We start from the raw sequence: 16,298 nt of genomic DNA, 5'->3' as shown, positions 1-16,298 counted from the left end.
GAGCACAATGATGGTGCCAACTTGGGCCAGTGAAGCAATGTCCTCCACAACTAGACTGAAGAACAAAAAGGACAGCAACTTGTCTGTGCCCCTTCCCCCAATTCCCCAGCGCTGTTCCCATCTCCCAATTCCTCAATTAAAAAAAAAAAAATCTTAAAAAAAAAAAAGAAATGCAACCGATTTCTGAATATTAATTTTGTATCCTGCTACTTTACTGAATTCATTTATCAGTTCTAATAGTTTCTTGGTGGAATGTTTGAGGTTCTCTATATATAGTATCATGTCATCTGCAAATAATGACAGATTCACTTCTTCCTTTGCAATTTATTTCTTTTTCTTGTCTGACTGCTGTGGCTAGGACTTCCAATAATATGGTGAATAAAAGTGGTGAAAGTGGACATCCTTATCATCTTCCTGATCTTAATGAAAATGCTTTTAGCTTTTCACTGTTGAGTATATTAGCTGTAGGTCTGTCATATGTGGCCTTTATTATGTTTGGGTATGGTCCCTCTATTCCCATTTTGCCAAGAGTTTTTATCATAAATAGATGCTGAATTTTGTCAAATGCTTTTTATGCATCTATGGATATGATCATATGATTTTTATCCTTCATTTTGTTTATGTGGTATATCACGTTAATTGAACTAATCTTGCATCCCAGGAATAAATCTCACTTGATCATGGCGCATGATGTTTGTAATGTATTGCTGAAATCACTTTGCTAATATTTTGTTGAGGATTTTTGCATCTATGTTTATCAGGGACATCAGCCTATAATTTTCTTTATTTTGTAATGTCTCTTGTCTGGTTTTAGAATCAAGGTAATGGCGGCCTTCCATCCTCTTAATTTTTTGGAATAACTTGAGAAGGGTTAAGTGTTAATTCTTCTTTGAATGTTTGGTAAAATTCACCTGTGAAGCCATATGGTCCAGGACTTGCATTTGTGCCAAAATACAATTTCTTATACTGAAAAAATAGGTCACTTAAATAATCACAATATTTAAAAAAATATCTAAATAAATTCTTATCACCTAAATTTAAGCAAACAAACTAATGAATATATGAAGCACATGGTATGTGAAACGAGGGATGGAAAATAAAAGTCAAGACAAACACATGACTCCGAGAATCACTAAAGAATCTGCCTGAGTTTCACAAGAGATTGTGCTATACCTAAGTAAGCATCACTGGGGTCCTTGGCAGACTCTGGGGAACAGCTCACCTGGCCGTTTTTCTTTACCATGATGTTGTCACTATGTCTGTCACCAATCCCAAGGACATAAGAAGCTACACAGTAGCCAGCACAGGACAGGGTAAACTCCTCAATGGCTCGGTCCAGGTCATCCCTGAACAAGAAAAAAAACAGAAACAATAAAGGTTTTCAGCAACTGTGTGAGCTGAGGCCGGACCCACACTCCCGCTTCCTTTTTAAATGTGAGAACTGCAACATAGAGCTGCCAGAAACATAAGAGCAGATTATGCTGGCTCGGCCAAGAGAATAAGGATTCACAGGAACAGGGCAAACAGGAGTGAATAGACTGGCTCAAAGATAATTATCTCAAAGATAATTGGACCTCAACCATTCAAATTGCTGTGTCCTGGGGTCATGTTTCAGTGGGGATGGGGTAGGTTCATATGCACAGAAATGAAAGGAGGCTATTAGTTGTGCTGGATAATGCTGGGGCCTTGGAATATTTTGGTTGGTTTTCACATAAGGCTAGAATTCCATATTTAAGAGTCAAGTATTGCATTTCCAATCATTTAATTCACTGACTTAAATTAGAAGTGAGTAATACAAACCCTGTAGAGACAAGGCCCTAACATCAAAATTTGGAAACTGATTCTCACAATTCCTTGGATTTTGCCAATGATAAAATTTAATTATGAATTTGAAGTCATTAACCAAAAATATTTACAGTATTTTTCCCTCATTGTGAAATTACTTAATTTCTTATGTATTAGGGCTTTTCCAACATAATAAGCATAAAAAACACAATTCCAAGCATTGTATTTTTTAGTTTGAAGTGATCACAGTCTTCAAACTCATTTACTTCCATTATAAAAAACTATTGAGAACTTACTTAAGGTTCACACATTCACATAATTACAGAAATTAATACCATTAAGCAAAAACCTATATGCTATTTTAAAAATACTTAAATTCTTAGATTGGAACTACTGGAGGGCTCTAAAATTTGATCTAGATAAGGTAGAATTCAACGTTAATCATTTGTAAGACTTTAGGAAGGCCTATCTGTCATTTTGATCTAACCTGAAATGAAGCAATCAATGACACTGATATTTCCGTCTAAGATATTGATAATTCTAATTGGGAGAACAGTTATATTTGGCTGTTTGCTCAGAAAAATAATGACCAAGCAAAATAAACTAACCCAGAATTGTATTCTTTAAGCCAGTTCAGAAGGGCATCTTTATTGAAGGCTGCTGCAGCAGCCACATTGCTACTGTTCAGCTGAATGTCAGCAATTGTTTCAGAGGTGCTCACAACTTCAATGAGGCCAGAGCGATCTCCTGTTGCTAAGCAGCCATAAGGCAACATCCTGAAAGAAAAAAAAAAAATGGGCATAAAGAGTCACAAGTAACAGAGTAAGTTTTCTTCTGATTTTTAAAAACATCTTATTACTATTGATACCCTTGCCATTACTGTATTATTGTCATATGCAAAAATATGAGTTCTACCTTCTGTTAGGAAGTAAATCTCTTGGCCAACAGATAGAGTAATTTATTAGAATTCCCAGCTAAATGTATCAATTTTTTTTTTTAAAGATTTTATTGGGGGATAGGGTTGGGGAACAGTGTTGGGTAATTGGGAAAGTAGTTCTTTAATCTTCATTGTGGAGGATGCCAATCACCATCTGGCTGCCCATCGGAAACTTGTGGCCTCTAAGCTCAAGGTGCTGTGTTCAATCTTAGTTGCGGGTGGGCGTAGCCACCATCCCCTGCGTGAGTCGAGCCAGCAGCTTTGTTGTTAAGAGTGCATACTCTATCCACTGAGCCATCCGGGCGGCAGCTCAGCTCAAGGTGCCGAGTTCAGTCTTAGAAGTGGGTGGGCATAGCCCACCATTGAACAGGCAATCTTGTTGTTACACCAGCTGAGCCATCCTGTCACCTGTTGGCAACTCAGCGATAGCTCAGCTTGGGCGCAGCATCACTGGCCCATGTGGGAATTGAACAGGCAGCCCTGTTGCTCAGAGCTCGCACTCTTAAGCCAACTCTTAACCAACTGAGCCACTTGGCTGGCCCTAAATGTATAATTTGGTGTCTAGTTATTCTGGTGAACTTGCCGTTTGTTTGTGTAGGTAGACAGAAGCACATCAGATAAAAGTCTTTAATTTTTACTCTAAATTTTGGGGAAGGGACTCACCCTTTATGAAGCACTAATAGGCAACACATAGCAGGCTAAGCACATTACATGACCTTGGTTAATGGCAGCTCCGCGTCCTTCCAGGTGTTCAAGCCCACAACTATAAGGTCATCTTTGACCTATCTTGAATATGAATAGAGTCTAAGTACTTCTCTGCCTCTACTCTTCCTTCTGCTACCACCCTAGTCCATGTCACCATCAACCCTTATTCAATTACTGTACAGTTTCCTAATTAGTTTCCCTGCTTCCACATCATAGTCTGTTCTAGATGCAACAGCAACAAGATCCATTTAAAATATACTGATATTATGTCACTTTCCTGATCAGAATATCTGCAGTGGCTTCCACCTTACAATGAAAGCCAATATGCTTGCCATAACTTGCAAGGCCTTCAATCTCCTCCCCCTTCACCTCTCCAAGTATCCTTGTTTACTTTGGTCCTGCTACACTGGCTTCCCTACTTAAGTTCTCAAAGATATCAGGCACGATACTTCCTCATTCCTTTGTAAGTGTTATTTTCTCTGCCTGGAACATTCTTCCCCAAGACATTTACATGGCTTACTCCCCTACCTTTTGGAAATCTTCGCTGAAATGTCACTTTCTCAGTGAGAAATTCCCAGATTATCTATTTAAAATAGCAACACTATCTGTGATACAATACTTGCTATCTCTTCCCTGCTTTATTTTCCTTTATAGCCCTCAACACTGTCCAACATCCTGTACATTTTATTTATTTGTTTATTGTCTATCTCTACTGTTAGGATGAAAGTTCCAGCAGGCAGGGATGTTTTGTTCACTGCTGTATCCTCAGTGCCTGAGAATGTGCCTGGCACAAATCAGTCACTCAATAAATATTTTTGAATGAATAAACAAATTTAATAACAAAATCCCTATAAGTTCCCAAGTTTACAAATGAGAAACTTAAGTAATTTGCAAAGTCATGTATTTAAGTAGAAAATCCAACACTTAGAACTATGTGTGGCTTTAAAACTATCTTTTTAACCTAACACAGTCTCCAGTATCACTGACTAACATAAAAAGCCTCTCTGGCTGCTTCTTGTGCAAAATAATTTTTGCCAAATTGATAGGTAGTATTTTGCTTTGATTTGCATTTATATGATCCATAGTAAAAATAAAAATTTTCTAGTCGGCTGAGTGGCTCAGTTGGTTAAGAGCTCACTCAAGAGTTTGAGCTCTGAGCAACAGCGGTTTGAGTCCTGGCCCAAGCTGAGCAGCCGCTGAGCTGCCAACAGGTGGCAGGATGGCTCAACTAAAAAAAAAAAAAAAAAAAAATTTCTCAGATCTCTTTAGCCATTTTAAGAATTTCTTTTGTGAATTAGCTATTCACACCCTTTGCCTACTTATTAGAGTTTTAAACACCATCCTGAGTGATTTATATGAGTTCTTTATAAATTAGTAATATCCTTTTCTCATTTTGGTTGTAAACATTTTCTCCAGTTTTCTGAAAACTGTATTATCATTAGAGCAACTCCAAAATGAAATGAAATACCTTAGAAAGTTCAAATAAAAGGTAACTACAGAAAATGGATGGACTTCATGGATTCAATAAATATTTGGGTGCAGCTATGTGACAAGCATTGTTAGCTGCTAGTGATACAGAAATAAGCAAAAATACCAGCCTCTCACTGAAACAATGCGCAATGTACTTACTACATGTGATCTTCGTATGAATGAGGTGTCATGAGAACATGTCAAGAGTTAAGAAAGATCTCCACAAGAAGGAAGGTCAGCATGGCTGGAAGAGAATGCAAGGGGAGCACAAAAGCAGGTGAGGACAAGAAACAATCAGTGTTGGAAAGACCACACAGGGCTCTATAGGCCATGAAAAGACTTCTGTCATTCTTTAAAAGGATTGAAAAAGCCTTTGAAGGACTTTATGAGAGAGAGAGAGAGAGAGAGAGAGAGAGAGAGAGAGAGAGAGATAGATAGATGAATGAATGTATGTGTGTGTTAATGCATGAAACAATCAGATAGAAGAAGCGAGTTTTATGAAGTAGTTCCTAAATTTCCTTCCAACCAACAATTTAACCAGTTTATGCATCGTTAAGCACTTTCCTAGTTCTAGCAAAATAAGGTTGGGAGCAGAATTCTCAAACTACATGCTTGCAGCCTGATATATCAATAGACTGTTTTACATCTGCATTATTAATCTATTTATCCTTTGAGGAATTTACCCTAGTAAGGTAGTTACGGAGTATGAAAGGTTTTACCAACACCCCTATCCTTATCGTGACACAACACATGTAAAGTAAACACTGCCCAATTAAAGTGCACTTTGGCTCACTTTCCTGCCTCCCCTCCTACCACACTTGCAGCCAAACTGGGCAAAAGTTCAACAACTTCCTCTTCAAAAGCAGGCAATGATGAAAGCATTCAGTGTCTTGAGGATGGAACACTCACAATGGGAAGGAAAAAACATTCTTGTCACAGAGACAGTTTGACAGAAGTCAAGCTGGGGACAAACCCTGACAATCTTACATGGGTCCCTTTGCATTCAACTTCTACACTTCTTATAAAGGCCATGAAAACAATTAGTAATGTTTATCTTCCTTTCTCAGACTCAGTGACCCAAGGAGTGATTTGTTACCTTTCCACTAAAGCAAGGATTACAAAATGAAATAAATCATAGTGGGGAGGCAGCCCCATAATCCAACTCTCAATGGATATGTAGAAAGTTTTCTCTGACCTTGACTGACACATCTACTCAAGTCTGAGTGTACCTTTAGCCCACTGCCTCCAAAGGAGGAAAGTGTAACACCTTTACCTAATGACTGCATTACTTCCATCTTCATCATTCATTTTTCTGAGACTACTGATACCAGTGCCATTAAAGAACTGCTGTGTAGCTCTCTTAAAAAGTAAGTAAATCCCATTAGTGCAACTCAGATGTAAAGTGACAATGAAGACAACTGTCCAAAATTTAATGTCACATGTATTTACGGGAGGAGGGGGGAGGTGGAGAACTGTCAACTCCACCAAAGGCCAGACAGATTTAAATATAGAAAACGTATCAGACCTGACAAAAGGCTAACTGCCTATTATTATTTGTTGATCAAAGGAGGTCAGGGTGTTCTAACATAATTGATGGCTTACAAATGTATTAATTTGGAATGAAAGATGCCAAGAGTATTTTGAGACATCAGGGAAAAATGAAAATGATAAATATGCACTTCCATTCAGGCTAAAATGGCACTGTTCCAGGTACTAAAATATTCTGATCAAAGTGGTAACATATACAAGGTACATTAGATTTGAGGTTGAACTTAGAAGCGCGTGTGCTACGTGACCCAGTTTAACCTGAACAGCTGGCCAAAAGAAAAACAAACACAATAGGAACACTGGAGCACATATATTTATAGAAACAGTAAAAAAATGTTTGGTGAGAAAAAGGTATTAGTTTGAAAATGAACTCAAAAGAATTAAAGTCCTGAATATTTTTATAAACATGGGGTCAGAGTACAAAAAGTCAGCAAAGACTCACTAGACAGACAAGTTCCTCTTTCTTGTTGGACACACACTGCTTCTCATCAGATAGACACCAGGTTTATTTCTAACATTCTCACGTGTACCTGCCTCCCTTTGCCTGAGGTCACAATGAACCTCTCAAATTTGAGGCTAAATGTGGTTTACATTTGAATAGAATGTAAAATCAAAATTAAGAGAAAAGAACTTGGTTGGGGGTTTCAATTAGGCTGATAGAACTAAGGGCAAAGTCTCTAGCTCAGTCTTTTATAACTAAGTAAGACTCATTATATGGCTTCAATCTGCTCCTAACTAAAGGAGACCATGGTGTAGTTTATGTACTATCCTTGGAAAGAGTCAGTGAGTCACTAGCCTCAGCTTGACAAGTGTCCCCCATTTTTTATACTATAAGTCAAGTAACAACATTTTTGTCGGAGTTTACTTTTTTCGGACAGGTCTGTAAAGTTTTGCTAGAATGAGCCGGATACTAAATATCTTAGGTGCTGGAGACTATTAGGTCACTACTCAATTTTGCAGTTAACAGCATAAAAGAGGCCATAGACAATATGGAAACAAATGGATTGTAGTTGTGTGGCAATGAAACTTTATTTACAGGGCCAGCCAAGTGGCGCGATGGTTAAGAGGGGCTTGGGATGCCAGAGGGCCCCAGTTCGGATCCCACATATGAGGGCCAGTGACACTGTCCTCTACAGCTAAGATGCTGAACAACAGCTCAACCTGGAGCTGGGCTGCTGTGAGTCCGCCGGCAACGGCATAGGCTGCAGCCCCTGCTGCAGTGGGTTGCCATGGGCTACCGTGTGTAACCAGCAGCCGCCGTGAGCAGCCGTCCAGAAGCCAGCAAATGATCTGCCTCACCTGGGAAGAGCGCAATGATGTTGCCAACTTGGGCCAGTGAAGCAACGTCCTCCACAGTTAGACTGAAGAACAAAAGGACAGTAACTTGTCTATGCCCCTTCCCCCAATTCCCCAGTGCTGTTCCCATCCCCCCAATCCCCCAATAAAAATCTTAAAAAAAAAACAAAAAAAACTTTATTTACAAAAAAAGCCAGCTCACATCTCTCTGGGTTTACATTCCTTAAGGAGTTTCTCACAATCACTCATTCCTCGTATCTATGCAGTATTTCTCATGAGTGGTTGACCAAAAAACTTGCTACCTATTCAAAACTACTAGTTCCATTTTTACACAGCTGCGTTAGAAATTCACCCTAATTTAATGAAGAACACTATTATTTATGGTACTCAAATGTTCCTTTTTAGATAAACTATAATCTCTCTTCCTTATTCTAATCACATCTATGGGTCCCTTGAAAGGAACAACACCCACAGCAAATTGTTCTTTCTACCTCAATAGCACTGCAAAAGTTTACCCTGGACACAGATCTAAGACTAGAAATCACTTTCTTAAAAAAAAAAAAAAAAAAGACACACATTTTAGGTACCAGAACACTTCGATAAACAAAGGCTTACTAGATATGTCTTGCCACAATTGTTTTCTCATTTAAATTGATAAAATAATAGAAAGACATCAAGCGTAGAGTTTAACAGAGCTGGATTTGAATCTGGCTCTGCCACTCATTATATCTGTAACCTCTTACAAATTGTTTAAAATACCCTGAGTCTTAATTTTCTCATCTGTTAAAAAGGAATAACACTACCTCATAGAGTTGTCAAGATTACATGACATTACATATGTGAAGAGTCTAATACAATGCCTGGTTAAATCAATAAACAGCAACTTTTTCAAGTTTTAAAAAATTAAAATATAAAGAGAACATAATTCAAACTTAATTAATCAGGAAATGTTTATAATCTTGCAGGGATAATGTTAATCACAAGTACAACTGTTTCTAGCCACCTTGTGGACTAAGTTGCTGTAAACACTAAAACATTAAAAAATGACAGATAAATAAAGTCAAAACAGTTTTATAAACAGCTATCGTTAATGAAGAAAAAAAAGGAGATCTCTAAATCACAAAATACAGAGATTATTCATAGTAGTGGCTTAGGAAGTTACTGACTTGGCTGCCATTTAAATGCCCAGGGGAAAAGAAAAAGACATGGTCTTGAGCCCATGAGAGGCAGGAGCCGGACCTGAGATCTTACACAAAGTGGGGGCTCTGAAAGAGCTGTCAAGTGTATGAAAAGAGAACTACAAAATGTCTGCTCATTGACGACAGATGTGGCATGAAAGTCTGCCATCTACCCTGGGCACTGGGTAAGCAATAAAAAAAGTTTCATGGAAGTGCAAAACCCGAAGCCTTCCTACATTTTCATGAGATCCAAATATAAACTATTATACGTATAAGGTATGAGAGCCTAAAGGCAAAAAGTTAACATAAAAACTGGTTGATTGTGTGTAAAGACCTTGGGGAACAGCACAAACTAAACACAAACTCATATGGGGGGATACTTTCACACCCTCATAAAAAACACAATCCCGGGCCGGCCGAGTGGCGTGCTGGTTAAGAGCTGGTTTGGGAGGCCGGCTCTGAGCACTAGGCCCCAGTTCAGATCCCACATAAGGGCCAGTGACACTGCCCTCTACAGCTAAGATGGTGAACAACAGCTCGGCCTGGAGCTGGGCTGCCATGAGTCGCCCGCGACAGCATAGGTTGCAGCCCCTGCTGCAGTGGGTTGCCATAAGCTACCATGTGTGGCCAGCATGAGTGGCCAGCAGCCGGTCGGTGTGAGCTGCCAAGAGCTGCTGTGAGCGGGCGTCCAGAGGCCGGTGACCCATCTGCCTCACCTGGGAAGAGCGCAATGATAATACCAACATAGGCCAGTGAAGCAACGTCCTCCACAACTAGACTGAAGAACAAGAGGACAGCAATTTGTCTGTTCCGCCTCCCCCAATTCCCCAATAAAATCTTTAAAAAAAATAAAACCACAATCCCAGCAATAATGCATTCTAAACCTAATATTATTAACTACACAAGGAAATGAGTAAGATTAAGCAGATAAATGAAAAGGTGGCACCCCAAGAGATAAAACAGAATATGAAAGAGACTCTAAAAGGATGAAAGACATGACAGAAAGTATAATATTAAAAAAAGACCAAGCATACAAAGTCAAATACAACTCCTAAACAAAAACAGTCATTGAAATAAACACACTACACTGAATACACAAAATCCTAGACAATGAAGAGATAATTAGTGAATTGGAAGAAAGAATAAAATAAACTACAAAGAATGTCACATAAAGGTAAAAAGGGAGGAAATAGGCAAGACAGGTTAAGGGACATGCAGGACAGACCAAGAAAGTGTGACATACATCTATTAAAATTGAAGAAGAGACAGAGTGGGAACACTGCAATGTTAAAGAATATGGGTACATTTTTGTAGAAACTAAAAGATGTGACTTTCTTTGATTGAAAAGATAGTGAGAATGGGGAAGGACAAATAAATAAAAAGAAACCCATGTACAAACTGTAGTAAAACTGCAGAAACCAAAGGCAAAGAGAATTTTTTCCTGCAATGTGGTTAAAAAAAAAGAGAGAGAGAGACAGACTATTTAGACTGACAACAGACTTGTAAAAAAACAACAGAGGTCAGAATAAAATGAAATAATGTCTTCAAGGTTTCTAAGGAAAGAAAACAGCTATCAATGTAGATTTTTAAAATTCTATAACCAGTGATGTCAGCAAGAACAGGGAGTTAAGGACCTCTGAAAATCCACTCTTCCATAAAAGTAATTAAGAACACGGGCAAAAAAAATTGTCAGAATCAACTATTTCAGTAATATGGAAAAATACAAGAAAGGCTTCCAGCAATCTAGGAGTGTTTATTGAAGAAAAACGGCTGAATCTCAGTTGTGCTATACTATAACCTATTTGAGTCCCTCCCACCCTTCCCCGCTCTGCAGATTTGACAATGAACAGCCCACAATCATGGTGAAAACAGCACTCTGGTAGCCACTAGAGGGGGCAAAATGAAGTTGGAGTTTCTTCAAAGCCCCATTTCTACAGAATTGTCCTTCTCTAAACTCTCTAGCGCTTCCCAGGAAGATCCCACTCACCATGGTTCTTTGACTTTCCTCAGACCTCACCTAATGTGAACTGCCTTTTACTTGGGGGTGTTTCCTGAAAATAGTCAGAATCAATTGTTTAACACTGCAGCTGTCTAAGGGATAAATAATTTTGGGGGCAAACAATAAGCTAATTAACCAAAAAGCTTAGAAGGAAAAGCCAGGGAGTGATATGTACACAGGAGACAGTGAAAAACTCCAACATATGCATAGTAATCTAAAAGGCCATATGCATGGAAAGGGTTGTATGCATGCCCAGGGCTATGTACAGGCACTGGAAAGAACTTGGAAGGCCCTAACTCTCACCTCTTGCTCACTCTGAGGCTTTATACAAGTTAAAGCTGGGGGGGGGGGGGACACGGGGACAAAGAGGGTAAAGAGGGGTCAAATATATGGTTACAGAAGAAGACCGCACTTTGGGTGGTAAGCACACAATGCAATATACAGATGATTTATTACAGAAGTGTACACTTGAAACTTATACAATGTTATTAACCAATGTCTCCCCAATTAATAGTAAGGGAGTATCTCTAAGATAATTGTACGCAAAAGGATTTTTTAAAAATAATATAACAAAAAGCATAAACTTAAAGGAACCTAGGTAATTTATATCAGAGAAAACACAATACTTATACACACTGAATACACTCACCCAAACTACTAATAAAAGAAATGCAAACTAAAACTCTGTAAGATGCCATGTTATATCCATTAGATTTGTAAAAAAAATTAACAAGGGCAAGGAGATATTTCTGGGTGGAAATATAACACTGGTAACACCATTTTGGAAGGCATTTGGGCAATGGTGGTAAAGTTGAAAATATACATGCCTTGTGACTCTGCAATTCCATTTCTGGCTACATAAACTAAAGGACTCTTCCATATGTGAACAAAGATTTAGAAGTGTTTAAACTGCAGGGCACTGGGGGGGCGGGGGATGGACACAAATAGCAAGTAACAAGGGAAGGGATAAATTTTTATGTTTATTGAAAGCATTTGTAGAGAAAATAATTAGAACTTCACATATTTATCTTTATAAATCTCAAAAAAGTTTCTTTCTCAAAAAAGAAACATGTAAACTGCAAAAGTTGCATGTAATATATAACATCTATTTAAAGTTTAAAACATACAATGGATTCATAATATATAGTTAAAGCACTAAAATAAGTATTACAGCTTTAGAATAATGATTAATTCTGAGACATGAGTAAGGAGAATAGGATGAGAATGCATTAACTTTATCTGTATATTTAATTCCTTTTTAAAAAAATAAATATGGAAACATGCTAACATCTGTCATTTAATTACTTAATGTTTATTAAATGTAAACATTGGAACATAAAAATTGCTGTAAATTACCTTCTATATTTTCATGTTTGAAACAGTCGACAATTTTTTAAAAATACAAAAGAATCAGGTAAATGATTAAGTTAATCATCATTAACTAGAATAAACAAAGTTTAAAAACTGTATGGATCTGTATTATAGCATGATGTATGCTTAATGTTTTTTTTTCTCCTTGATTAAAGATGCCCATTGTAGAAAACTAGAGAAACAGGGACAAGAGGTGCATGTGTGTTTGGAGTGAGTAGGGGAATCACCTCTAATCCCACCATTCAGAAATGACTATTACCATTTTAGTTTCTGTCAACATTTCAGTGTATCATTGTTCAGTGAGTTTTTAACATAGCTGAAATAATTTTATAAAAATACTTTTGCATCGCACTTATTTCTTTTGATAACTGAAGGTAAGCACTTTCTCCAAATTGCTAACTAGTTTCTATAAACAATTATTTAAAAATATCTGAGATATTTGGTCATATGGGATAGCTAATAATTTTCTAAACCTTTATTCTACTATTGAGCAAATGTTCAAAAGGGTGGTCTAATTTTTTAAATTGTAAATAAAGCACGGATGAATTTCTTTGTGCATAAATCTGTCCATATTGGATAAACTTGTATAAATACAATTGATATAGAGAGGTTTATATTAATTTACAATGGTATATAAAAATACTTACTTTTTTTGCTATAATAGTTATGAGATTATTAATTAACAAAATCTTGCTAAGTAATCAGTGGTATCCAATTGTTCTTATAATCTGTACTTTTACATTGGAACTGACAGGGATTAATTATTAGTTTATTTCATATCTTGTATGAATAGCCTTTTCACGTGTTTTCCCATATATCTATTTTTATGAGCTCTTTAAATATTTAGGATTATTAGCCCCCATCCTGTTCATTATGAATATAATGGCCCAGTATGAGGCTGGACTTTTAATTTGTTGGCTGACATTCAAATCTTATATTTTTATGTAAATATTATCAACATTTTATTTGCAATTATCTTCATCTTCTCTTTACCTTAGAAGATTTGATAATAATTTAACTTTTAGTATCTATTATGTTTCCTTTTTTTCTATTGCCATAACCTTTCTTGCTCACTGTCTACTCCTAATAATGGTGGGAAGCTAAAATCCCTAAGAGTCAACCTAAACTCTTCCCTCTTGGGAAGGCAGAGGAATCAATGTTACTAGGCTAAGTAAGATTAGGAGCAGTCCTTTCTCTGGCCTTGTCACTCCCATGACCACCAGTGCATCCTCCCTGAGAGCAACTTCAAAACCATAGGTTAACAACAGGATTCTTGCTGTCCGTGCAGGCTTTACTGATGGTTAAACCTATTCCTTCTTTCTAATATCGCCATCACACGTACAGTTTTACATGTGATGAAGTTTAAATAATATAATGTATTTAAGAGTAAACCAGGGCCGGCCGAGTGGCACGATGGTTAAGAACTGGCTTGGGATGCCAGAGGGCCCCAGTTCAGATCCCACATATGAGGGCCAGTGACACTGCCCTCTACAGCTAAGATGCTGAACAACAGCTCAACCTGGAGCTGGGCTGCTGTGAGTCGCCGGCGACGGCGTAGGATGAAGCCCCTGTGGCACTGGGTTGCCATGGGCTACCGTGTGTAGCCAGCAGCCAGCGTGAGCAGCCATCCAGAAGCCGGCGACTGATCTGCCTCGCCTGGGAAGAGTTCAATGATGGTGCCAACTTGGGCCAGTGAAGCAACGTCCTCCACAACTAGACTGAAGAACGAAAGGACAGCAACTTGTCTGTTCCCCTTCCCCCGATTCCCCAGTGCTGTTCCCCTCCCCCCAATTCCCCAATAAAAACCTTAAAAAAAAAAAAAAGAGTAAACCGTAAACTGTAAAATACTATATAAGTATCATTTTGAAAAATTGTAGCAGGAGGGAAGGAATCAGCAACAAGTTTTTAAATTTTTGCTGTGGAAGGAATATGACATGAGACAGAAGTAATTCACTAGAAATCTCACCGAAGATCCAGACCAGCTTCTTTCCACAGTAAATCCATCAAGCGCAGCATTTGGAGTGTCAACATATCCTGCCGTAAATCTAAAGGAAAAAACTCTGCTTTATTAAATGCTTTCCATTTTATGATTACTAACATTAATTCAAGATTAGCTAATTCAGCCAGAATTAACTAAAACCACTGACAAATGCTATGCTAATTTCTTCCCCAAAATTTTAATGCTAACCATTTCATATTCATTATGTTAAATATTAGGTTTGTTAGTATGTCCCTATAACACTATTTCAGAAATTAAGTGTAAAACTATTTTTAACTGTTTACCCTGTGTTAGGTACTAACTGTATGGATGCTATAATACTGTTATAACACAGTAATGCTGTATTACAGCATCCACACAATTCACATTGTTAATTTTTTCCCTTCTGTTTACTTATAGGGATGCACAGGAAGTTCTTAAGAATCATATAAGTGGTAATTGCATGATGGATTCACAAAGTAGCAACAGTTGATTTTACTTATGATGTCCAAGCATAATTTTGAAGTAACAGGCTGTGAAAATAATGACTTCCACATAACGACATTCATATATGGTCACGTGGTGTTAAATGTCTGGCAAAATACTACAAGTTCTTTTAAAAATAGTTGGAAGCACATACTATTTTAAGCATATTTATTTATGTTATCTCAATTAATTCCTTTTAATAACAGGAATTATTAGGTTATAATTTAATTTGACAATTAATAATTATCAAAGTATTAATAGTTTAATAATCATCATACAAATCATATAATTCTCATGGACATGAAGAATCTGAAGCTCAATTCATTTTGCATGACTTGCCTGTAGTCACACAAATAAATGGTAGCAGTCATGGCTGCCTTCTGGTTGGTGTGATTACTTCAGAGGCATTTCTTAAAGTATATGTCAGTAAGATATTTTAATTAAAATACAAAACTATGGAAGAAATATTAAGATCGGCATCACTGAAACAAGATGTATGAGTCATATTACTGAAAATATTCTGTTGTATTTCACAAGCTTTTTACCAAAGAAATAGACTTTGCATTTTGTATGTATGAAAATAGAGATTTATTGGAACAATGTATGTAAGTAAGCTGCAGAAGTCAATTTCCAAAAGGGGGAAAAAGGGATTTGGGACATGACGAATTCAACCTTATGGTCACTGATAGCTACCTCTTTTGCCCGCCATCTGTTACACATTTTACACATCACCTTTCAGATAAAGCAAACTGACAACAAATGAAAAAATACTAAGGAATTTAGTACTGCAAACACCTCAGTACATACCGTCACCATTTTTAAAAATCACTCCAACTGAATCCTCACCGAACACCTTGTTGTTGTACACCAGCCACAAAGGCTTCATTTTAGAATCCATGTACTTACACTTTTCAACACTGAAATCAAACAAGGGGAAAATTAGCCGACTTCAATTTAAAGACATGGCAAGACTGTAATTTTGCCATGATATTCTAGGTTTGAGAGAGCCCCTCACCTGTCCCAGTCTACAGAAGTCAGAACTAGAACATTTCCTCTTGGTAGAAAAGCAACCAGGATGACAGCCTTTGTTGGCATGTAGCGATGCCAAATGAGCTGGACTAAAACCTAGGTTTGCCCTTCTCCCTACCTACATTTAAAATTCCTCTTCTTTCTTATTCTTCCTTAACTTTATATAGTTCTATATAGTCACTATCAAAACGTATTATTGGATTAAAATTAGCATTATTAAGAGTTCACTATTATTTAAAAAGAGATCAATTTTGAATACTGACATAGTGAACACACATTAGTACTTTTCCATTATTACTTCTGTAGAGAATAAGGAAGTGAGAAATAATTTTTCAAATTCATTCAAGGTCTCATTTTGAAATAGGAAAGTTAATTAGTAAATAATTTAAAAATAAGTTAATTAGGGCCGGCCAGTGGCATGTTGGTTAAGAGCTGGCTTGGGACACCAGAGGGCCCTGGTTCGGATCCCACATATGAGGGCCAGTGACACTGCCCTCTACAGCTAAGATGCTGAAC

At 37.4% G+C, this 16,298-nt stretch overlaps 1 protein-coding gene across 1 annotated transcript in view; it reads right to left on the bottom strand.

The window, feature by feature from the left end:
• Positions 1-16,298, bottom strand: part of PIK3CB (phosphatidylinositol-4,5-bisphosphate 3-kinase catalytic subunit beta) — a 103,466-nt gene that overhangs the window by 9,475 nt on the left and 77,693 nt on the right. Inside the window, exons 15-18 of the mRNA XM_019663910.1 lie at positions 15,561-15,700; positions 14,256-14,334; positions 2,394-2,561; positions 1,223-1,346 (exon numbers count right to left, since the gene is read on the bottom strand). Coding sequence (XP_019519455.1) covers positions 1,223-1,346; positions 2,394-2,561; positions 14,256-14,334; positions 15,561-15,700 — 511 coding nt within the window. The remainder of the gene's footprint in view (positions 1-1,222; positions 1,347-2,393; positions 2,562-14,255; positions 14,335-15,560; positions 15,701-16,298) is intronic.

Source organism: Hipposideros armiger, unplaced genomic scaffold (genome assembly GCF_001890085.2).
Source record: "Hipposideros armiger isolate ML-2016 unplaced genomic scaffold, ASM189008v1 scaffold_410, whole genome shotgun sequence".
Lineage (NCBI taxonomy): Eukaryota > Metazoa > Chordata > Mammalia > Chiroptera > Hipposideridae > Hipposideros > Hipposideros armiger.
This window is presented reverse-complemented; position numbering and strand designations above follow the sequence as displayed.